Genomic DNA, 23,654 nt, shown 5'->3' on the forward strand with positions numbered 1-23,654 from the left:
GGAAAAAAAATAAATAATGGAGGTTTTGAAATGCTCTTTAGGGCATATTTGGATGCATGGTTCTCTGTAGGGATACAGAATAGTCCTGGAATTGAATCAGCGTTGTCTGATTATTGGCAGCCGACAGATAATAAGATCTGATCGATATTTTAATGATATTTTGATGTATTTATTGCAGATATGCAACACATGGCACCTTCATTTATTAATTTTTAGACAAAAAGAAGCAAATAAGAGGGGGGAAAGGGGGGGGGCACAGAATAATAAACTAAAGCCCACAGTGAGTAAAGTGTAAATGATTAAATTCACTTTTAATTAACTTCTGTAGTGAGTCCACACCAAAACGCCACACCGGGATGAACCCAAGCCCACCAGTGATTAAATGTTTAGGATTACTGGGTTTCGGATCCCCCTTTACCTGTTGGTTGCTAGGTTTGCCCCCAGAGAGTCTTTTGTGCTTAGCAACACAGTCTTTATCTACTTTCAGTGTCTGCTCCATGTCGGTCATCTGCTCAATGCAAAAGAAGCAGCTTCACTGAACACAGCAGGATGCTTAACAAACGCATGGGATTCAGCAGAAAGGCCATCTATCTAAATCACAAGAACGTGAATCGGGCACATCTCTGCCGTGAACACAAAGCCTTACTTCTACGTTGTAGAACTTGTGCCATGTTTCCATCTCCTCACCGCTATTTTACATAATAGGGAAACACCGGTTGCTCTTTACATTATACAAAATATTCAGGATGAATGACCATTAACACAAACACGTGGGGTTATTTCCCCCCCCACTTGAAAAATGACCATTTATACAAGGTTTTTGTACATACAGTACTGCACAGAGGTTTTAGTCCCTTGTGAAAATTTTAGTGAGAAGCTGCCTAAAACACTGATATTAGAATAAACTGTAATAAAAGTGGTGGTTCTCCATCACTGTGTTCATCATTAGAACATCTCCAAACTTCTCCTCTCTCATGGAGTCTAGTATTATTTAGAGTTCTCCTCAGATCAACACCTGGTTTGATGGTAAATCAGGGCTTAATGATGGTAAATCAGGTGAGCTGCCGCTGCTGATGGAGGTGAACACATCCTCCATGCTGTGCTGGCTGGACTGGGGGGGACGTCCAAGAGAAACCTGGAGGAACCGAGCTCTGTTCTTCAGACTAGCTCACCGACAAGATCTCACTACTTTCTTTCTTCAGAATGAGAAGCTCTTGTTTCTCCTTTTTACTGGATTCATGTTCAGCTGCTTTATCTGATCTGATGAGATCTGGAGCTTCTACAGTAGAACTCTCTCACTGCTGAGAGACGGGGGTTAGAGTGATTGGGTTAGGGGAGTAAAACATCTGCACAGTGCTGTAGATTTAGTTTTTTAGGGGGCTGAACACCACCAAATTGCTCCTTACAAAAGGCAGAAAAAGCAGGCATCAGACCTTTTTAGCTGCAGAACCTGCTGATTTGACTTTCTTGGTGTCTGGTTTGGATTCTCCCCCACTGTAGTCGTCCACTGCAGGCTGGCTTTTAGCTGGAGCTTAAAAAAAAGAAAAAAAGAAAAAAGAAAAAAGAATTAGTGACCGCAAGTCTGCAGTCTAAGCACCTTACCAGTGCTTACACTGATCAGATGGGCTTAGCTCGACTGGATCCCCACTGCAGGCTGCTTCTACAGCCAATTATGCAGTGAAGAGGGAACTGCGTCATCCAAAACAACTCAGAGCAAAACACATCACCAGTTTTCCTAAAGAAGAAGCACTGAAAACACCTTTATAATTATTTAATTATACATATTATATTATACATTTTATTCTTCATTTATAGCATCTCTATTAGTTGGCACTTTTCAGCCTGCTTCCAGCTTCATCTGGAGGAATTAAACAAATCCAAATGACTATCTAGTCCTACCTGGCATTCCACTGCTGCAGTAACAGCATATTTGAGGAACACAAGTTTCAGAAAGTGAGTATTGACCAAATCTTCAGATTATAATGTATTTGGCTAAATGTGTCCCATTCCTTCATAAGGAACTCTGTGATTTTACACACACTCTACTTTTACCACTCTGTGAAATTAAGGGTGATTTCAGAGAAAGAAAGTGTGAGGGGAGGCCGTACCAGAGGCAGGTTTTGCAGCAGGAGCACTCTGAGCAGATTTAGATGAAGCAGCTTTGGCAGGGGCAGCAGGTTTGGCTGGCATTACGGCCCTGGCCTTCTCGAGCATGGCCACCACCTGGTCCTTTGAGGATGGCTACAGGGAGAGAAAACATCCTGACATCAGAGAGCTGGACTAACACTTTTAAATATAGATGTTTCATCTCTCGAACCCTAGGTTTACTGTTCATTTTCACACCTAATGCAGAAAATATCCTGAATTATTTGTAAACCATTCGGTTTAGGACATCTTGTGGAGTGCCACAGGGTTCTATTTTAAGGCCTATGAAACGGACTTCACGTGGGCAGACAAAATATAGGAGGTTAAGGCGTTAAGACAAGGGTGCAAAATACATTTCTAATAAACGTCTAATAAAATCTAAGCAGAAATTTGTGCAGCTGTGTGGTTCAACTCTGGCCCACCCACCTTCAGTTTGCTAGTGGCCTTGCACATCTTGTCGTAGCCCAGGTGCATCATAAAGGTTGGGAGAGCATCCTGAGCCTTCTTCCGCACGTCTCCATTGCGGTCCTCCAGACAGGCGTACAGGTTGGGGATGCAGAGCATCAGATCCGCAGGCACAGTCCGCATAGTGGGCAGCCTTTCGGAAAGCCAGCCCAGCACCTACCAGAGAAAGACGCAAACACCAATGAAGGACAGTGTGAAGAAACCTGAAGAAAGCGGAGGTCTTAGCCAAGCTGCTCTCAAACTGGTCCTTGAGGACCCCCTTCCAGACAGTCTACATTTTTGCTCCATCCTTGTGAGTCGCACGCAGAGTTGTGACAAAAATCTGGACCATCTGGAGCTCCCTGAGGATCGGTCTGAGACACGCCATGGATTAAGCTTGGCCTTGGACTAAACTGTAATTCCAATGTGGATTTACTGTCAGGCTCTGTCTGCATGTGGGAATTCATCCCTTTAAATGTTTGCGAGAGCATTTACATATTGCTATTATGCTAATTACCTTCAATCTGCCTGTAACTGATTTACTTGATTTTCACTATTTTAGATGTTTTGTATGATGTTTCATTTGTAGCTGATTAACTGAAATAATAATAATAATAATAATAATAATAATAATAATAATAATACTAATACTAATACTAATAACAGAAAAATACCATTTTTAATTATAATTTTAGGTATTTTAATCTTAATTCCCTTAGTTTTTTGCCATTTTGTTTTGTCATTGTAAAATCTTACTTTGACCATTTACAAATTAAATAAATAAATATATATATATATTTAATAATCATCCAATACTGAGGTCCTCAAACTCTAAAAATAATTTAAAAAATATTAAATTACTTTTTAATTCACATTTATTTTAAATACATTATAATTTAGCCATTACTTATTTTAATATTCTTTTATTAATTTAATCCTTAATAAGTTAATTGTACACTCCCTTACACGTTCTATTATCTTGACTGTTTTACTAATATATTTTTAAAATATATATATTTTTCTTTAATCCCTGTTCATTGAAACCGTCCAAACAAATATGCTTCCATGACTACAAGTATATTAAGCCAACATAAGATGGTTTGTGTAACTAGGCAAGTTATCATCATCATCACCACCACCACCCCGGCACGTCATTCAGCCATGTTACGCCACAACACTGAATCCCTCGTCCCTCCATCTAGACTTGGAAGTATTCAAATCATTGTGGAAATGGTTGAGCTGACGTAATCAGCGTTCCTCCCCCAGTGATCTAATTTCACTAATGTGTCCGTCGGTGATGGGTGCACTTATGCAGACTTTCAGGAGGGGGTGGGACTTACCTCCTGCCTGAGGAAGGGGTTCTCCCGCTTCAGCTCCTCCGACAGGTCCTCTCCTTCCAGCCACTCCTTCAGACCAGTCTGCTCCACCCAGGAGTTCAGCGTGGTCAAGGCAGAGGCTCTGACGTTGGGCTGGGGATCAGAGATGAGGTTTAGTTTCATGCACACAAACAGATGGCGTTATTGATCCAAAGAGATTCCTGAAAGCTACTTACCATGAGCTACTGTGATAAAGGAAGGCACACGAAAGCGCACACAGACGGTTTCACTCCAGTTTTTACTGAACATCACAACATTTTACTGGTTTGGTCTACTGGAAACTATGGAATCTAAGAAGACACTTAATGGATCTGACTGGGTGATAACGTAGTAGTAGGACAGTATAATGGCCACATGCAAGTGCTAGCAAAGGGATCAGGTTTCCTAACTGTAAGAAAGGATCAGTGAGGGGTCTGAATGAACCACTTGGGAGTTTAACATTTTAGGGTTCAGCTGCTTTGATTGGAGCAGCTGGCAGTATTTTTTTTAAGCCTTGCACAGCATTTGCAATTGCATTTTCAGGATTTTACACGACAGCAGAGGAGTTTTAGGTTGTTTTGGGACGGTTGCTGCCAGTGGGTGGGGGTAGGTGTTACCAGGGGCAGAGGGTTGGGGGTTCCCAGGGGTTTACAGCTGTTGTTGGTGGGTGGGTGGGTATAAGTGTAAGAGCAGAGGGTGGTTGGTTTACCTTGCTGTCTCCCAGTACAGTGATGATAGGAAAGCCCAGGTTCCTCACATGTTGTTTGAGGGATGGACCCATGGCTGTGGCAATCTGCTGGAGAATTGTCAGGGTCTGCTGGACCTGCATGTGCACATACACACATTTAATGGGTCTGTACATTTAACATGCTTCAATGTGAATAATAATAATAATAATAATAATAATAATACCAGAAGTTTATTGGAGTCGCCGAGTCGACCCTTCAGGGCCATGGGCAGCTCTCCAATGTTAGACTGAATGAACTTGGCCTCTGAAATTACAGCCGCCACCTCGTCCAGACCCTCCTTCCGAATCTTCCAGTTCTTGTCGCTGATCTTCGTCACCATGTCTGACGTGATCTTATCACTGCCAATGAATCAGTTATGAACTCTTACGAACACCACACTGCAGATAAATCCAGTTCAAGGTTTACCACTTACTCACTTCGACTGGGTTTAAAAGGGCTCACCTCAGTTAAAGCTGACCAATTAAGTCAAGGCTGAACCTTGCTGCAATTACTGCTAATTTTTAGCCTTTTTTTCTGCAATGCAGATTCAGGAGCTCGGGAACAAACCTGACTCTAAAATAATGTTGATTCACTTCTACGATTCAAGCATCTATAGGCAACTATAGGTTTTGCACTGGTGCTACAAGGCCAGTGTAGCCAAAAAGCAATGAAAGCTTACACCCTACCATTTAGCATTGTGCTAACCGCATGCCTAAATCATCACACACTCCTCAAACCGTGTGGAGCTGCTAAATAATCTCAACTAGGCTTGCTTACTTGGTTCCTATTTATTATCCTATTTATTTATTTATTTATAGATCTGAAAGCAAAAGAAGCAAGCATCCCCCTTTTAAACTAACCTGATATCAGTTCTGGGTAGCAAGTCCATGATGTCACCGGCTCCTCCGTCCACTCCATCCTCCTCATCAGCATCCTCCCCTTCATCCTCTGCTCCTTTCTTGGTCTGGCCTCGCACAGGGGCAGGAGGAGACTGTCCCTGCATCTAAAACACCCCACCAATCACACACAAAAGTGAACTACCATGGCAGAACACAACTGAATCTGAAACGCTAACATGGCTAATATTAGCTTGATCATGAAATCATGCGATTTTGATAAATTAGGCTACAAAAAAAAGAAAAAAAAAAAAAAGGGACGGAGGACGTCAGCTTTGATGATTTATTTTAAGACACCACCGGTCATCTTAACAGTTGGTGGTTGGTGTGGCGCAACAGACCACACCCTGTGGAGACTGGGGTTCAATTCCCCCGGCCTGGGTGACTGTGCTGCGCTACACCAATAAGAGTCCTTGGGCAAGACTCTGAACACTGCATTGGCCCTCCTCTGTCATACGAGTTACGTCGAAAGTCTCTTAGTATAAGAGGGTCAGCTAAAGGCCATAAATGTAAAAGGTCAATCTAAGTGCTCCACGTTAGCTGTGGAGATACAAGATTGTGTGTAATGGACCATGAGCCACACATTGGGTAGTGTGCTCAATGAGAGGATTGCTCCCAGGTAAATTGCCGCACGGCAACAACTAAATTTGGACTGTACTGATGTATTATTCACAGCTTGTTTGAACATCTTTAAGACTCACAAAGGGAGAGAGCCTGGGTGCCTGAGATCTCAAAATACTGACAGTGAAACAATGCAAGTCTGAATTTCATCTAGAAGCCTCTATAAAAGCCCTCATAACTTTCTTTGGAGACCGACTGCATCTCAGAGAAACAGCTGATCCAACTGTGCCAATATTGCCAGCAATGAGTAGAGGCTAGTAGTCTCTAATAAGCATGATGTCATTTCATAAGGCTAAATGGCAGATATTAACCCCTTCCTTATTAGCATCATTAGCGTTAAGGACTGAACCGTGTTTTCACGTACCTTTTCAAACTCTGCGTCTATTTGAGACAGCAGGGCCGGCTTCTCATCTTCAAAGAACATACGGAGAGGAGCCCCCATGTACAAATACATCACCCCCAGCAGAGTAATGGCTGAGGTCCTCACCGCCTGAAATGAATGAATGCAGAGGGTTAAATTACAACAACTGCAACCAGTCACCAGGAAATCAGCAGAATTGGTGAAAGCAATATTTCAGGGCACAACATCTGAAAATGGACTTCCACAATCTGAAGAGTTTATGGTCGGAATTATTTTAACATTTTTAATATACGCCATGATTTATTCAGAAGCACAGAGCACACAGCAGAAGAACCAAATGCAGCCCGACTCACAAACCTCATAAAAGGAAAAATGTAAACAGAGAAGCAGGGAGTGTATAAACAAATATTTGACCAGATTTAGTAATCAAGCAAAAGACGTACCGGGTTGGTGGCACCCAGAGCAGTTTTGACGTTGTTGATGAAAGCCTTCACGTTAATTCTGAAAGATTTAATTAGAAAGTCACTGCGGTTGGAAAATGTATAACAGATTGAGAGGAGAGACAAAGAGTGTATTTAACATGCAATATATATATATATATATATATATATATATATATATATATATATAAATAAAATAAAATAAATATAATAAAATACATACATATACCCCTTACTACTCACCCTGCAAACCCAAACTCCTTCATAGCATTGGCCAGCCAGTTCAACGTCTCTGCTTGGTTTTTGGGGTTCTTCTGTGCAAAGGCCAAAGACACCACCTGCAGAACATAAAGCACTCATTTTAAAACAATAAATCACACTTGAATTTGCACATTTCTACTAAAAGTCACATGGCTCTATTACATGGGTGAGGTAATCACCACTAACGTCTCTAAAACACTTCACAAAAAGAGGTTTTTACAGTTGTAGTAGTAATAATAATGACCATGTCTTTTGGAAAAGATAAGGGTTCATATACAATACATTCTCCACCACCTTAGATAACGAACCCTTTTACTAGCATTCAAGTTCAACTGTGTGCTGGCAGTGCAGTCATCCACTATAGAATAATAAGGAGTAATCACAGATTATCAGCAGCTTATTTATTTAGCAAAGACTGCCTTTACCTTTTTACTGCTTTAGCCTTATTTCCTCATCGCTATATCAACTAAACACACATTTAATGGTTAATCAAATAGCTTCACAATTTTAGCCATAATACAATTAATAGGAAATGATGTAATTTTTATATATGACTATTAATATAAATAATTAATATTTTTCATATAATTAACTTTCAATGGAAGTCAATGTAAAAAGGCTTTATTATAAAAACAACTGCAAGATTCACACTATGAAGAAAAGTGGAAAAACAACACAAATAGAGATGCAAGGTTTCTGTGTAACGGTGACCATGTACTCATCCATTACCAATAATTCCTAAAAATATTATATACATATTTAAATGCATAAATATCAATGTGCTATTATTCTGATTAAGCAATATTTTTTCACAATATTCTGGTTATAATTGGTGTTACTTGTAACCATTTCAAAGCAATATGCACATTTCTGTAAAGCCCTGAGCCAGACTGACCTGTTCAGCGGTCCACGGCAGTGAACAGGCTTCTCCGATGGCAGTCAGAGCCTCCCTTGCTTTTCCGCCACACTTCACATCCCCGACCTTGTCCACCAGACCATCCAACACTACGAGAGCGGATGTTTTAGAGAACGTGCCTTTCCCTGCAATCAGTCCCACGATGTGCAGCTTCATTTGCATCACCTGAGCACGGGGCAGAGAGAAGATTCACACGTCTGGGGCTACAATTGATTATATTTCTCACCAGTCGCACAGATTTCAATTGTTATTATTATTACGTATCATTTCTAAGGATGTGCATGCAATATTCTGTTCAGGCTAATATGAATGGCACTCAAGACCCCCTGGCATTTAGCACCCGCTCAGACAGTCCGCTGCCCTGCTGTGACAGTGCACACAGTATGAATGACACATACCTGAAAATTGGTCTCTTTCCAACCAGGTTTCTTTGCCAACATCCTGACTAGCGCCTGGCATGGCATATCACTTTTGTCCATCTGTTCAACAGCCTGAGAGACACAGACACACACACACACACACACACACAACTCAGCAATTCTGTTAATTCAGTTAATAGTATGCACTAAACAGAGCTTCTCAGAGTGGGACAGTAACAACCAAAACCTAGAGTAATAAGAGTTTACATAATATAGAGTATTAATAATAAGAGTTAACAGCGGTCACCCTTTGAAACTCCTCCATGCTAGCTAGCCTCTCCTTCCAGTTCGCGCTGTCCAGCAGCTGCATGCAGGAGGCTGGGAGCACAGCAGCAGACTTCTCCTCACAAACCTCCAGCTGAAGGAAAAAAGGGGAAAAACGTATTGAAGCATGACTGAAGCTACAAACAAACGGAAGTACAATTCCTAGTCGAGTTACGGATCACACTTACGGATAATTCAGTCTCCGTTATTTCTTTATTTTCAGCACCCTTCTTTCCCTTGGCACTGGGAGCCGCAGCAGCTTTGCCCTTTTTGGGAGCACCTGAAGCCTGTAAGGTTAAAAACGTCCAGAAAATACCAAGAACTGATTATTTCCAATTAGGACACATTATACCCTGTACATCTGTGGGCACAACAGCAGCATCATAACTGTACACTCAACTGATCCAACTTAAAATAAGCCACATTACTAATTGTTGAGTACTGTCAAGTTAATCAGAGCGGTACAGGGCTTGCTTTACACAACAAACAAGCCTACTCACTTTGGCAGGAGGAGCCTTTTTAGGAGGACCAGCAGCAGCTTTAGGGGGAGGCTCTTCTACAGGAGCCGCCTTAGCTGCGGGTTTTTCCTTCTTCTGCCCTCCTCCTCCACCTCCTTTCTTCCCACCAACAAGCTCCACTTTATCTGCACATTCTTTTATCTGATTGTGGAAGAAGAAAAGCAAAAGGTCTCCAGGATTCCAGGGATGACGCATGTATGTACAGAAGAGCCTAGAACTGCTTCATATATTACACTTAACTTCATTAACCCCCAAAAAGGCCTGCATGTAGGCCAACACAGGTTTGACCTTGAGACTTAAGTCACAGCGATCACAAGTTCATCATGATCCAATGAATGAACACAGAGCATCTCTACCTTATCCAGTTTGAGTTTGTCCAGATCAGCCAGGAATGGGTTAACTGCCTTCTCTCCCACCACTTTCATGGCTGTCCCCAACGCCTCAAAAGCAGCATCTCTCACTTCCGGAGCAGAATCATTGACTTGCTGTTTTAGAGAACAGATACAAGAGAATGCTTCAGATCATCATCATTATCATCAATTGGTTAAATTATTATTGTTTTATTTGATTGGATTTAGTATTGTTTATAGATACGACTAGCTCTACACACACACCAGGTATCCAGCCTGATCATTAAGATCTATCAACAGCAAACCTATTCAACTGTGGTCTAATAAACTGTTCCAGTTGTCCGTTTTAATGTTAACAGTTGCCATTTAATTTTTTGGTTACAGTGATCAGAACCTGAATGCCAACTAGAGTGTGTCCTGACCGGCACCAGCCCAAATCACCTAGCTGTTAAGAGCAGAGCGCAATAGGCCGATCATTTTGGCAAGTATGTTACACATACTTACAAGGATTTTGTCCTGGTGCACACATGTATGACATGTACCATAGTGAACAGACTAGATATGAACACAGACTGTTGCCAAGCATTTAAAGTAGGGACACACACACACACACACACACACACACACACACACACACACACACACACACACACACACACACACACACACACACACACACACACAAAAATACAAAAAATAGAAATCCACTGCACAAGCTGCTGAAAGACTTTGAATATGAACATAATTCACAATATGACAAAAGTATTGGGACACAGCTCGTATGCACTGAATCCCTATAGGTGTATAAAATCAGCCCCTAGCCCTGCAGTCTGCCTTTCTTCCACACATCAGTGAAAGAACGGGAGGTTCTGAAGAGCTCACTGAACTCCAGCGTGGTTCTGTATGTAATAGGAGACACCGCTGCACCAACAACTACAAGTCAGCTGGTGAAATCTCCTCCCTCCTAGATCTTCCTCCATCAGCTGTGAGTGGTGTTATTATTGAACAGTGGAAGAGTTTAGGAGGAACAGCTCACAGAGAGCAGCTCAGCCACCGAGTGTCTGTCAGACCACGTAAAGCTACATAAGCAAGGGGGGGGGCTCCTGTAAGCTCCTGTAAATGTCCCAAAGCTTCTCTTTAACCAGATTTTAAAACATTAATAATATATAGTACAATAAATGGAGAAATCGACCTAATGTGCAGGGAAGAACTAAAACATACAAAATTAAATAATTAATAAATATAAATAAATAACCCAGCACACAGCCATTAAAGTGCAATAAACAGAAAAATCTGGACTACAGTTGAAATCTCTTCTGATCTTTACGTCCAAAACAAAGCTCAAACTAAGCACCTTCAGGAAAGCAGCGCAGAGCGGCTTCAGGACGCTCTTTGGCAGGGTGGTGGGAGTGCAGTGACTAAAGCTTCGGGCCAGGAACAGGGAGGCCTGCTGTTTGATTGACGGGTTCTTGTTGTCCATCACAGCCAACACGTCTTCACTGATGTTTTGGAGTGTTGTCTGCAGGGCAATATGAGCATATCGATATGGTTGCTGTCACAAGTGATCATGCCCTCCCGCAAATCCCCCATTCCATCCACCCCCCTATCCCATCCTAACTGCCATATACAGGGGACACTTTTTTTTTTTAACCCTTTTTCACTGTGAGAAGCAGCAAAATTCAGGCCAAGAGAGCAAAATGTATAACTATGCAATAATTAACAACAACAACAACAACATTATTAATTTTTTAAACTGCAATAATAATAATAATAATCATCATCATCATCATCATCATCAATCTCCCCCATTTAAGCCATAATAATAATAATAATAATAATAATAATAAAATGTGTAACTATGCAAGCATATCATAATATTATGATTATTATGGTTGCATAGCTCATATTATTATTATTATTATTATTATTATTACTTCAATGGGGAAAAATAAAATCACAAAAATACAGAAAAATCATTAGATTACTGAACTTCAGCAATTTGTTTATTATTTACATTTAGACTAAATGTGTTCAGCAGAATCTGCTAGGATCCTAAATCTACCCCTTGCTTAGATCCTATTAAATGACTAAATGATCAGTAATAATGAAGGACACTTACAGTTAGGAAGACTGCATCAATGGCCTCCTGCAAGGCCTGGACCACCTGAGGTTTCTTTTCCTTAAACTTTTCAAGAAAGGTTGGCACCACCTACAAAAGAAAAATGTTTCCAGTTAATGTATAGATGTAGTCACATGATGTGTCCCAAGATTATAATCCAACTCCATTTGTGCAAAAACCAGCAAGACATTAAAAAAAAGCCCCCCCCCCCAACATAAAAAAGCATGGACTTTCCCCTCACATCACTGAAATACAGAGCAGAGCTCATCTATCTTATACCCATTCTAAGGGACGTGGCCGACAGCCTGTTTAATTCTAAGAGATAAAGAGAGGTTGGAAAAAGGATGTCTAGAAAATTATGATCAGTTTAAGAACATAAGACCAAACCATAGAGCTGTAAGAGGAAAAAAAACATAGGGTAGAAGGTCAGTCACGTTAACATTGAGTGAACTACTGATCTGCTTACATGGCCTGCATACGTTCCAAACTTCTTTCGCAGTCCTGTTGCCAGTCCAGCAAGGCATTTGGCCGCCAAAGTCACCAGCATCACGTTGGCATCTTTGCCAACAACCTGCACAGTGGAAGACAACATTCTCAGCAGCTGAAGCCACAAGGGAACTTTCTAAAAAGACCTGCCCATGCACTGCCCACAAACCTGTGCCTACATAGCAGTAGTTACTAGGATGGCCACGCTTTAGGAAACGCGGCAAAAGTCCTATTTAGCCTAACGTAAACATGGAACACACATTATGTTGAGTTGCCAGTAACAAACACTACACTACTGAGTTGGACTGTGCTGTTGCACAGCTATAAACGTGATACACCAAGTGTGGCAAAACCCTGACGTTTTTACTGTAGAAGCTCCAGATCTCATCAGAACTGATAAAGCAGCTGAACATAAATCCAGTAAAAGGAGAAACAAGAGCTTCTCATTCTGAAGAAAGAAAGTAGTGAGATCTTGTCGGTGAGCTAGTCTGAAGAACAGAGCTGGCTCGGTTCCTCCAGGGTTCTCCTGGACGCCCCCCAGTCCAGCCAGCACAGCGTGGAGGATGTGTTCAATCAACTCCATCATCATCAGCAGCAGCAGCAGCTCACCTGATTTACCATCATTAAGCCCTGATTTACCACCAAACCAGGTGTTGATCTGAGGAGAACTCTAAATAATACTAGACTCTATGAAAGAGGAGAACTTTGGAGATGTTCTAATGATGAACACAGTGATGGAGAAGCTCCACCACTTTAGTGTTTATTCTAATATCAGCATTTTACTGAGGAAATCTTTGTCCACTTACTTCCTAGATGAGCTTTTAGCTTTTATTATAATTCCCACAGGGGACTAAAACCTCTACACAGTACATAACTCAAATAATATTATACTGTAAATGAAAGCACTGACAAATATTGAGTACTACTCTGCAAGTTCACATAGGCTGAGTGCCTAATGTGCAACAGTCGGATAGGGCAGAAGCAGTTACCTTTTTGAGTGCTCTGACTAAGTCCCCATAATCTCCACTCTCCAGCTTGGGGTTTTTTGTGAGGGCTTCCACTGCTTCCAAGGCTTCCTTCCTTTCCTGCCATTTCTTTGCTTCCTACAGTGGAAGAAAAAGGGAGAGGCAACGTATAAATAAATCAAGGCTGTGAACAAAGGTCAGCGCACCCAAGGCGGAGAATGCCTTCATATAGCCACCAAATATTGTGGGAAATGTGGGATAAGACTTGCAATTTTTTCATAGAAGTCTTTTGGGATTTTGGAAAGAATGTCAACAGCTTCCAGCAGCTCATAGGGGTCGACACGCACATCAGGTTCTTCGTCATCATCACCTGGAAGGACACGGCAAGATTTGGAGTTGGTAGGTGATCCAGCAAGACGTGTAACATGGGGTCAGTATTTATGGCTATGAATCTGTCGGGACTTCTACAAATCTAATTTTAGGAAAACTAGCACAGTGTTTTTAATAATAAAAAGTATATTATAATATTAATAATAATCATTTTGATTATGAGAAGATACGCAAAGTCCAACACTGCCATCTAGTGTTTATAGTTTAAACACAACACTAAAAGAACCACTGTATCAATTAAAATAAATAAATAAATAAATAAATAAATAAATAAATAAATAAAGTATTGCCAAGCATAATCTCTCAATACTACAACTTATGAATATTTTCTTAAACATATTAAACCACCTTTACTGAAAACCTCTGGAACTCTAATTGGTCAGGGTGTTCTCATTTGCATATCACAGCTCTGCACAGTTCAATGTCTCAATAATGAGAGAGCCCTACTGTGCAGCTGTCCTAGCCAGACAGTTTAAACACATATAAAAAGGTGTGTAACACAGGAAAGCGGTCGCACCATCGCCCTCATCACCCCCGGTCGCCTGCTGCTGCTCAAACTTGGCCTTCAGGTCCTGCTGAGAGCGCAGGAAGCGGCTTTGCTTCGGCACGCCGGTGGGCAGCTTCACCCACTCCTCCTCCAGCTCCTTCAGCTGTGGACACGAACAAAGACACACAGACCTCATTAGGCAGGGCAGAAGTTGTCAAGTTAGCAAGCCAAGTAGAACACACCACACAATCACCTCATAAATAAAACACACATAGGAAGTGTGAGTGGATTTCTTCCATTAAAATCACATTTTTTGTTTATTATTATCTTTTTTTTTTTTATTGGCAGATAAATCAAATAAAAGAACAAAAGAAACAAAAATCAAAACAAGTTTTATACCCCCCCCCCTTAACAGTTGCCTTTAACAGAGATAAACATAGAGCAAATAATAAGATATAATCAATTTAAAAAATAAATATTACTGAAAAATAAATCACATCAGAGTTCTACGGTATATATACGGTCTTATATAACTGTGCAGTTTTGGGCGGGGTAAGTGTGAGGACCCAGCCATCAGGGACAACAATAGACCCCAGTCTTATTCTGGAGGAATATGGAGATAGGAGCATTTAAGAAAAATAAGTGAACAAGGGGCAAGTGCAATAGTGTAAAGGTAAGGGTGCACGCATGTGTACAGCGAAATGTGTCCTCCACATTTGATCCATTTGTGGTGGTACACACTCACCCTCACACTAGGGGCAGTGAGCACCCACATACACCCAGAGCAGTGGGCAGTCAACTCCAGCGCCCGGGGAGCAGAGAGGGTGAAGGGCCTTGATCAAGGGCCCAACAGTGGAAGCTTGCCGAGCCCGGGAATCGAACCCACAACCCTGTTATCGATATCCCGGAGCTCTAACTGCTGAGCTACTATTCTTCTCCAGGTGTATGTACAGCAGGAGATCTGGCAGCATTATTTTTAATACTGTTATGAACACAGCTGTCTAGACAAGTCTTTTGATGTAGTCTACGCAGTCTTACTGAACACTTGTGCGCTATATATATATATATATATATATATATATATACACACACACACACACACACACACACATACATACACTGTATATATTTTTTTATATATACAAAAAAGGAGCTCTGATCTTCAGCTGAGCTTTCAGAGACCAACTAGGCATGTTCCTTTTCAGGGTCAGTCCATAGGTGGAGGCTCCCATCTCACCTGCACAGAGTTGATGTTCTGCAGCGGAGTTCTCAAAGCATCTCGAATCCACTTATAGATCTCTACTGCTAGCAATTTGGCCTCGTCTCGCACAGCCTTCTCTCGAGACTCAAAGAGCTTTTGCAACACTTTGACTACTGGTTTCAGGGTTATGATCTTGGAACCAAATTCACTGTAAACAAATGAAAAGACAAATTAAAATTCATAATTCATTTACATTTTCACAAATCATCTGACGCAATTGATCATTTTCCCAGTGTTTATACGGCGACATCGTTCACTGGAAAAAAAATCACTGCTTTCCTCATTAAAGCAGCATTATGTGAGAATTGGCACTTCTTGCTTGTGGGCTCCCCCTACAGTCGGGAAGCAGCGCTACTCCGTTCTTGCGAACATTAACCTGCCTGCTTCTCCAAGTTACATACTGCAGTTCACAGCAGGCTGGAGTCTGGAGAAGCAACAGAAGCAGCACTATTCTAATTGTAACAGGTCACTACAAAAGTGCAATTGGCCTGGATAAAGTGGATAAAAGTGAAATTAAAAAAAAAATAAAAATAAAATAAAATATTGGATAAAGTGCAGCATATGTTAAAACAAACAAACACAAAACACTATACTAAATATGGGAGAGTATCTAAATAGCAGTGTTTTTTTCCACATGTATTATGATAAATAGTGTATCATGAACAATTCTTTAAATATTGATATATTTTTTGCCATATCGCCCAGCCCTATTCTGAAGCTGCTGTTTTAAGGTAAAACTGCCACATAAAGCTGCTTTAAATTCTAATATAATGGAACTGCTTGTTAAGAAAACAAAATCCTAAAGATGTATAAATCACATGTACAGCTCTGAAAAAAAAATAAAGAGAGCACCTTACATAATCAGTTTCTCTGGTTTTACTATTTATAGGCCATGTTTTTAAGGAAAATGAACATTTGTGCTGTATTTCATAAACCATGGACAACATTTCCTCTAAATTCCAAATAAAATATTACTATTTAGAGCATTTATTATTTATCTGCAGAAATGACAACTGCTCAAAAACAACAATGCAATAAAATGATAATTATAATGTAAAGAAGTTATTATTGAAATGTAATCAATACAGTACTAATATCTGAACTCTGAGAGCATTCAGAAATCACTATGGTGAAATAACCTCGCCGGCACGTAGAGGTGCTTTATCCAGGGCAGGTTTCTGTAAATGTGTTTTTGCTCCTAGGCAGCTTATTATGCCACTGTTCTTCTGAATGGCTCCAGTGAACACAGCCTGAATTGTTCTCACCCTTATGACATAGGCTGGAGCAACAGCTCACCCAGACTCACCTAAGCGCTTTCCTTAGTGTTTCAATACAAGCCACAACAATCTTGGGGTTCTTGTTATCCAATCCTTTGATGAGCTCATCCTGGACGATCTCCGCTTTCTCGATCTCTACGTACATGAGGCAGATATCTGTTCCCAGCTCTTTGGCTCGAGCTTTAGGCTGGTTGAAGACTTTGCTCACTACACCCGACACCACTTCTCCCGTTGTCCTGTAAGACAAGAGCGCCAATGAATTACTCAGCATCGAAGCTCACTGCTGATCTTCGTACAGTGTATGCAGACAGACTTCTCCAACCTCCAGCTTCCCCCCTTTTTCCCCTTAAATTTATTTCGGATTTTTTTCTCTCCCCAATTTAGATCCCCAATTACCCAACCCAGAGACCAACACACGCCCCCTCCGACTCACGCCCAGCCAGCCACATCTCTTTTTTTTTTTTAACCTGCCGCCGATGCAACGTCACCAGGCAACCAACCAACGCGGCTGGAGGGAAGCGCCGTATACCCAGCTCTGACGCACTGGCTAGCAGATGCCAGTGACAGCCGGCGCCTCACTAGAGTGATGTGGGTGGGGTGGGGGGTGGGGGGGGAGCGCCATCTACCCACCCCAGAGAGAGCAAGTCCAATTGTGGTCTCTCAAGGCCCCGGCTGCCGATGGCTAGCAGCGTGATCGGGATTCGAACCAGCAATCCTCTCCTCACAGAGACGACGCCTTAGTCCACTGGACCACCCGGGTCAGTTTTTCTGACCAGCTTCGGACTTGGCATTTCAGGTTGAACGTTGAACGAATATATATATATATATATATATATTTATATATATATATATATATATATATATATATATATATATATATATATATATATTTATTTATTTTATTTTATTTTTTTCATAATTTTTTTGCATATTGGCTTTTGAGATATTTCAACCTTGTCTTAGCATAAAGATCTGTTGGTGACATTCAGGTCATTTTGTCTAATTTTGGGCCTCTGATGTTTGGGTGTCCACCAATCTGCAAGTTATTCAATATATTCTATTCTATATATCATATACTCATAGTGTGTGTGTGTGTGTGTGTGTGTGTATCATGATTTACAGACCAATGGAAATGCTCCAAAATGACAAGGTAAAACCTTACATTGACTTCTATTGAAAGATACGATTTCCCCCACCCCCCTACCCCCCTACTCCCCTGTACAGTTGGTATTTTGGAGATGTTTTTTTTGCGTGACCATGATAAGTAAGTTTATGTAAAATGACTAGACACGGTTTGAGGCGAGTGGGTGAAGATGTAGGCATGATGTTAGCTCCATGCTAGTTGGGGTGCGTTCGCTTCCCTTACTGGTTACCAATCGTGTCTCAGCTGACTGCTTACAGCACTCTCTCAATCCAGGGTTCGGAGTATACTCCGCTCCACTGATCCAGGATCTGCTTGATCTGCTCTTTGTAGAACACAGAGAAGTCCATTCCCAGTTTTAGATCACTAGTCTTACTCTGAGGTGCTCGACATGGGCCCGAGGCCTGGATGTTCCCCGCATTACAGCGTCTCCCTGTGCAGACATGCTAATGGCCCGAATGAGCTGAGTCATGTGTGTCAGGGCAGGAAAAACACTGCAGGGGGAATCTTCTACAGACTAGTGTTCATCAATCTGGGTCGAGGACGGGAGTAAAAACAACACTGACTCATGTTTATCAGAAGAGCGCGATGAAAACTCCTCGATTTTTCTCGACTCCTCGATCAAACTTAAAATATTATGAGAAAAATAATGTAAACCAGGGAAGGGCATTCTTACTGAAGCGGCTATACCTATACTAACATTTTACAGCATAACTGTGCATACATTTTAAAAGCTAAACAGTCAGACCCTTAATTAATCTCATTATTTATTATTCGTTATTGAAATGCTTAATAACTACTGACTTTGGTTAAAGATTTTAATATGGCACTGAATGGGGTGGTGTCGCTGTCCAAGCACGGGCTCCATCGCCCAATGATTGCAGGTTTGGAGAGAGCGCCATCTACCCACCCCGAGAAAGCAGGGCTTTTTCAGACTCTGGCAGCTGATCACAAAGTAACATGGCTCGGGACTCGAACCCATGGCCCACCCCAAGGCCATAGCACTAGAACGTTAGACTAAGCCTCTCTGCCATCAGCCTTCCATCAGCCGATTTAACAGAGCAGCGGTTGGTGTTCCCCTGCAAGCATGTTCAGCTTTCCGGGGGAGAGGTGTTAGTGGAGATTTCTGTGAGTTGGAGCTCTGGGCTGATAAATGACTACTTTCAAGGGCTCTCAACTCCACATTCTCCTGCCTGTGGAACACAACTCACCTGCATTAACTCAAGGAGTGATTTACCCAAATGTCTGGCAACCCTTACACACTGCACCCTGATAGCGAAACTCAAAGTCCCCGCCCATAATCTACAGCCGTGTGATGCAATGATTAAATATTGAATTAAGCAGCTGAATCCACCCAGAGTACCTCTGTAACTGTAACACACATAGTACAGACTCCGCAGCACAAAAACATCGGAGACACAGAACGCTGCCCGAGGTCACGTATGGTCACCCTAGCTGGAGCTAACAGAAACAATCAATGCCTACAGTGGGCCTCATGTAAGAGCCAGTGACTGACTGTCCATCCAGTCCTGCTATATTTAGACAGACAACCACTGAAGCTCTGTTCAATAAGCATCTCTGCTTCTGGAAAACAACAAAGGAACAACTGCAAAAGCCCTTAGACTAAACGTTTCCACTGCGGCAATAAGAGGAGACACAAAGGTTTCTAATAAAGTGGCCAGTGAGTGGAAGCACAAGGTAGAGTGTTTCTAATAAAGTGGCCAATGAGCAGAAGCACAAGGTAGGGGTTTCTAATAAAGTGGCCAGCAAGTCGAAGCACAGGTTAGGGGTTTCTAATAAAGTGGCCAGTGAGTGGACGCACAAGGTAGGTGTTTCTAATAAAGTGGCCAGTGAGTGGAAGCACAAGGTAGGTGTTTCTAATAAAGTGGCCAGTGAGTGGAAGCACAAGGTAGGTGTTTCTAATAAAGTGGCCAGTGAGTGGAAGCACAAGGTAGGTGTTTCTAATAAAGTGGCCAGTGAGTGGAAGCACAAGGTAGGTGTTTCTAATAAAGTGGCCAGTGAGTGGAAGCACAAGGCAAATCTCACTCAAATGTGAGAGCAGCAGCTGCTCCTTTCTGAACTTTCTCTCTGCCCAAACAAACAATGACTAATGGGTCTGATGACTGCCTCTCTCGCGCCCTCTCTCCCTTTCTCTCTCGCTCCCTCTAAATAGCTTTACTTTCATCAGGGATCAGATTTCTCTATTGCTATAGCACAAACAGGGCTAAGCAAGACAGTCAACTCGACTAACTGTTTCCCATACAAAGTGAGAAAGGGGGCCAAAGCACAAGGTCACAACCCAAATCACTGACCCTTACATTAGACACCTAAAAACTGGTAAGGCCCAGGGCTCAGACACATCTCTGCTAAACCAGTGTTTAACCGGATGGTCGAATCTGCACCAACACGATGGAAACACCCCCAAAGAGAGCCCAATTAACTTTACACCCCATACATACAGGGTCTAGCCATAACATTAAATCAAATCCACCTGTCCAACTCTGTGTAGATCCCCTTAGTAGTACAACCAAACCAGCTGATGTGAGGTGGGCAGGACCTCCATGAGCATTAATAAGCCTTGAGCACCCTTTTCACTCTTGCCAGTTCATGGTTTGTCCTTCCTTGGGCCACTTTTGGTAGGTACTGACCACTGTATAACAAAACACCCCCACAGACTTGAGACATGAGGTTTTGGAGATGTTCTGATGACCCAGTCTTCTAGAACATGGTTCAACACCTTCATTAGCTTCAAGAATTGACCCTTGACAGGAGCCACTGGCACCAGATCAGCAATGTTATTCACTTATGGTTGGTTTTAATGTTATGGCATAAGTATATAACAACTACCAACGGCCCAACACTGGATAATCACACGGCTGGTTAAACATCTTAACAGGCAGCACTTCTAGGCTTTACTACATGTGACCGACAGCCTCGGACAGCTTTCTTTGTTGCCAGAAATGTCGGCGCAAATAGTCTGCATGCAAGGAACTCCCTCAGAGCAAAGAAAGCCTAAAGGTCGGTACTTACTTCCCAGCGACGTGTGCATTCTCAATAAAAACCAGTGCTGCTTCCAAGCCTTTCAGCTGAGCCACCGCATTGGACTCCGTAACAAACTTTTTGATAAGTCCCAGATATTTGCCCCATTCGGGACTCTTTTCATCCCCTATCCTCTGGAAAAGCTTCAGCGCTTCTTCATACCCATTCAGTCTGGCCTTCCATACCTTTAGTGGGGACAAGAGGGAGAGGGGTGATTACTGAGATGAACACAGAACTCAACATGCAATCAAGACAAGGTTAAGACAGCCTGACTGACCCAGTTCTTCTCAGCATCTTTAAAAAGGCAGCAATTCTTCAAACGGACGCTACGGCCTATTATTATTATTTTTTTCCAAGGCAGGGGACAAACCCTGCGACTCTGCTGGATACAGAACCTCTGCAGATGTTTCAGAGCTTTGCAGACCTTCATTTTTTCCCCCCATTTTAAACATTAGACATTAAGGACAGTACTTCTCTCAGATGCATTTTAAGCAGAAATGGTCACACAGCTAACTCGAACCATGATAATTCTTCTAAAAAAAGCAAACTGCAAGAGATAAGCCAGGTCTCTAAGGGAGGAACAGAAATGCAAAAGTTGTGGGTAACCACAGGAACAACAAAATGCTGATGCAGAAACAGCCCGATGCAAATACAGAGGCTTATTCCACAAGTGTACGACTGCTTCGGACAAAAGAAGAGCAGCTGGAAGTGTTTACCTTGTGTTCGCATTTCTGGTCAATGGGCAGTTTCATCCACTCGCTGTCGTCCCCCATGGCGGCGGCGGCTCCTCCTCTGCGTTTGCCTTATCTGTTCAACTGAAAGCCAGAAGACAAACCAACATGACTTTGTTTGACATGCTTGGTTGGGTGGTCAACATGTTGTCCAGCATGACCAGGATCACTGTAGCATCATTATGGTCACAACAAAGCCAGGACACCTACATAATACTGATACAGGTCAGGGAAATGAAGACGACACAGTGTCAATGACGTGAAGCACCAAAAGCTAGGAGTTCTAACAGTGCCTGGTGAGTGAGGGAGAGAGTCGTAAGCCAGGTTCTGCCCACCTAGGGCTGCACAATATATCGTTTCAGCACAGTAATCACCAATTCAGCAGTCAATTCAATGGAAAAGTCAATGCTAAAATTCCTGGCCTCAATTTCCATGACCTATAAAACAGAGGCAGTTTCTATTATCACAAAATCATTAATTATAAGTTTAATTTCTGATTTGTTTTACCCATTTTCTCCCCAATTCAAATCTCCACTCACCACCCCATACATATTCTCCCCCTATTACAAGCAACGCTCCCAACACCGGAAGGAAAAAGACCAACACAACACAGCCTCCTCAGACACGTGCACAACCTGCCAGCACCTACTTTTCAGAACTGCCACCGACGCATCATCCCCGGGTATCCAACGCACTCGCAGGAAAGTGCCTGGTCACCAACTCTGCCACACCAGCTAACAGATGCTTGTGCCAAACAACGTCGCTTTAAGAGGGCCATCTACTCACGGCCAATTGTGCTCTCTAAGACTCCGGCTACTGATGGCAAAGTGGCACGGCTCCGTATTCAAACTCACAGTCCCCCTCTGGACCACAGCGGTAGTTGTCAGAGTTGACACTCTTACCCAGAATGATCCACGGGAATCGTGTTACAGAATTCAGAGACTTGGAAATACTGTCCAAGGACTCTCATTGCTGTAGTGTGCTAAGGAAGGAAACCTCTGTCTGCCCCAGGGAAAGTGTAGCCCACTATGCTTCACCAAAAACACACAAACCACAACAACTGACCATCATGTCAACAAAATGAATCCCAATAATAATAAAATATCCTCATGCCTACCTACCTCTACTCCCCACACTCATCTTAACATGTAGACCCATAGATCGTGGGGATGCGAAACCGTCTGCTGCAGTTATTTATGTGGATGTACATGTTTATCTCGGCCTGTAGTTCCTGACAAATGCAATACCACAGCACACAGATTTGGCAGTTCTCTTGATCAGGACTCACCAACTTACTAAGAAGAAAGGTCACGGCACTCCTCACAAAACAGAGTGGCAAAAAGACACACTCTGTACAGTCCTGACAAGCATCTCCAGATCGTAAACAACAGCCACTGGAGCTGAGAAGAGTGGTGTGCTTAATGCCCCTTAATGCACGTCCGCATGAGACGGTTACTTCCCGCCTCAGATCGATTCCCACCACACAGACGTTCGAGCTTCTCCGGCCTCACTATTGTGGAAAGTACCGAGGAAATAACCTGTGAAAAAGCCCAACAAACTGCCCAACTCCTCAAATCATCATCATCCTCCTCCTCCTTCTCCTCTTCCACTTTTCTTCATCTTATATTCAACCCTTTGGTCAATACAAACAGCATGACCAGTGCCACAACACTGCTTTTCAGGTTTTCCCAATTTCTTAAGAGATACTTTTGATCAATTCTGAGCCTAAACAGCTTTGACCATCAAACCACAGACCTCTGAAAGCATCCTGGGGTATCTGGCACCAAGCCGAACGTCAGCAGCAGCTAATGTCCAGCAAGCTGAGCATCAATGAGCCATGGGTGCCCATGACCCTGCCACCAGTTCACTTTTGGTAGGTCCTGACCACTGCATACCGAGAAAACACCCCACAAAGACCTGCTTCCTGATGTTCTGGAGATGTTCTGATGTTCTGATGACAACACTTTTTTTTTTTTTTTTAGGATTTTCCAATATCTTAAAAGATACTTTTGATAAACCACAAAACCTCAAAGAGCACCA

The 23,654-nt window shown here is 42.3% G+C and overlaps 1 protein-coding gene across 5 annotated transcripts in view; it reads right to left on the reverse strand.

Moving 5' to 3' along the window:
- The window catches only part of ckap5 (cytoskeleton associated protein 5), a 41,447-nt gene that overhangs the window by 16,190 nt on the left and 1,603 nt on the right, over window positions 1–23,654 (reverse strand). For all 5 annotated transcript variants that reach the window (XM_072662868.1, XM_072662867.1, XM_072662866.1 and 2 more), the window contains exons 2-27: window positions 21,600–21,698; window positions 20,875–21,068; window positions 16,733–16,939; window positions 15,403–15,574; window positions 14,196–14,328; window positions 13,558–13,658; window positions 13,313–13,426; window positions 12,304–12,408; window positions 11,838–11,927; window positions 11,073–11,237; window positions 9,725–9,853; window positions 9,351–9,509; window positions 9,039–9,137; window positions 8,834–8,944; window positions 8,566–8,658; window positions 8,147–8,332; window positions 7,234–7,328; window positions 6,994–7,051; window positions 6,554–6,679; window positions 5,533–5,675; window positions 4,857–5,031; window positions 4,654–4,767; window positions 3,930–4,058; window positions 2,572–2,766; window positions 2,109–2,241; window positions 1,434–1,531 (exon numbers count right to left, since the gene is read on the reverse strand). In XM_072662868.1, the coding sequence (XP_072518969.1) occupies window positions 1,434–1,531; window positions 2,109–2,241; window positions 2,572–2,766; window positions 3,930–4,058; window positions 4,654–4,767; window positions 4,857–5,031; window positions 5,533–5,675; window positions 6,554–6,679; window positions 6,994–7,051; window positions 7,234–7,328; window positions 8,147–8,332; window positions 8,566–8,658; window positions 8,834–8,944; window positions 9,039–9,137; window positions 9,351–9,509; window positions 9,725–9,853; window positions 11,073–11,237; window positions 11,838–11,927; window positions 12,304–12,408; window positions 13,313–13,426; window positions 13,558–13,658; window positions 14,196–14,328; window positions 15,403–15,574; window positions 16,733–16,939; window positions 20,875–21,068; window positions 21,600–21,656 (3,381 nt within the window). In that variant the 5' untranslated portion in view covers window positions 21,657–21,698. The remainder of the gene's footprint in view (window positions 1–1,433; window positions 1,532–2,108; window positions 2,242–2,571; window positions 2,767–3,929; window positions 4,059–4,653; window positions 4,768–4,856; window positions 5,032–5,532; window positions 5,676–6,553; window positions 6,680–6,993; window positions 7,052–7,233; window positions 7,329–8,146; window positions 8,333–8,565; window positions 8,659–8,833; window positions 8,945–9,038; window positions 9,138–9,350; window positions 9,510–9,724; window positions 9,854–11,072; window positions 11,238–11,837; window positions 11,928–12,303; window positions 12,409–13,312; window positions 13,427–13,557; window positions 13,659–14,195; window positions 14,329–15,402; window positions 15,575–16,732; window positions 16,940–20,874; window positions 21,069–21,599; window positions 21,699–23,654) is intronic.

The sequence above is a fragment of the Salminus brasiliensis genome, chromosome 19 (genome assembly GCF_030463535.1).
Source record: "Salminus brasiliensis chromosome 19, fSalBra1.hap2, whole genome shotgun sequence".
Taxonomy (NCBI): Eukaryota; Metazoa; Chordata; class Actinopteri; order Characiformes; family Bryconidae; genus Salminus; species Salminus brasiliensis.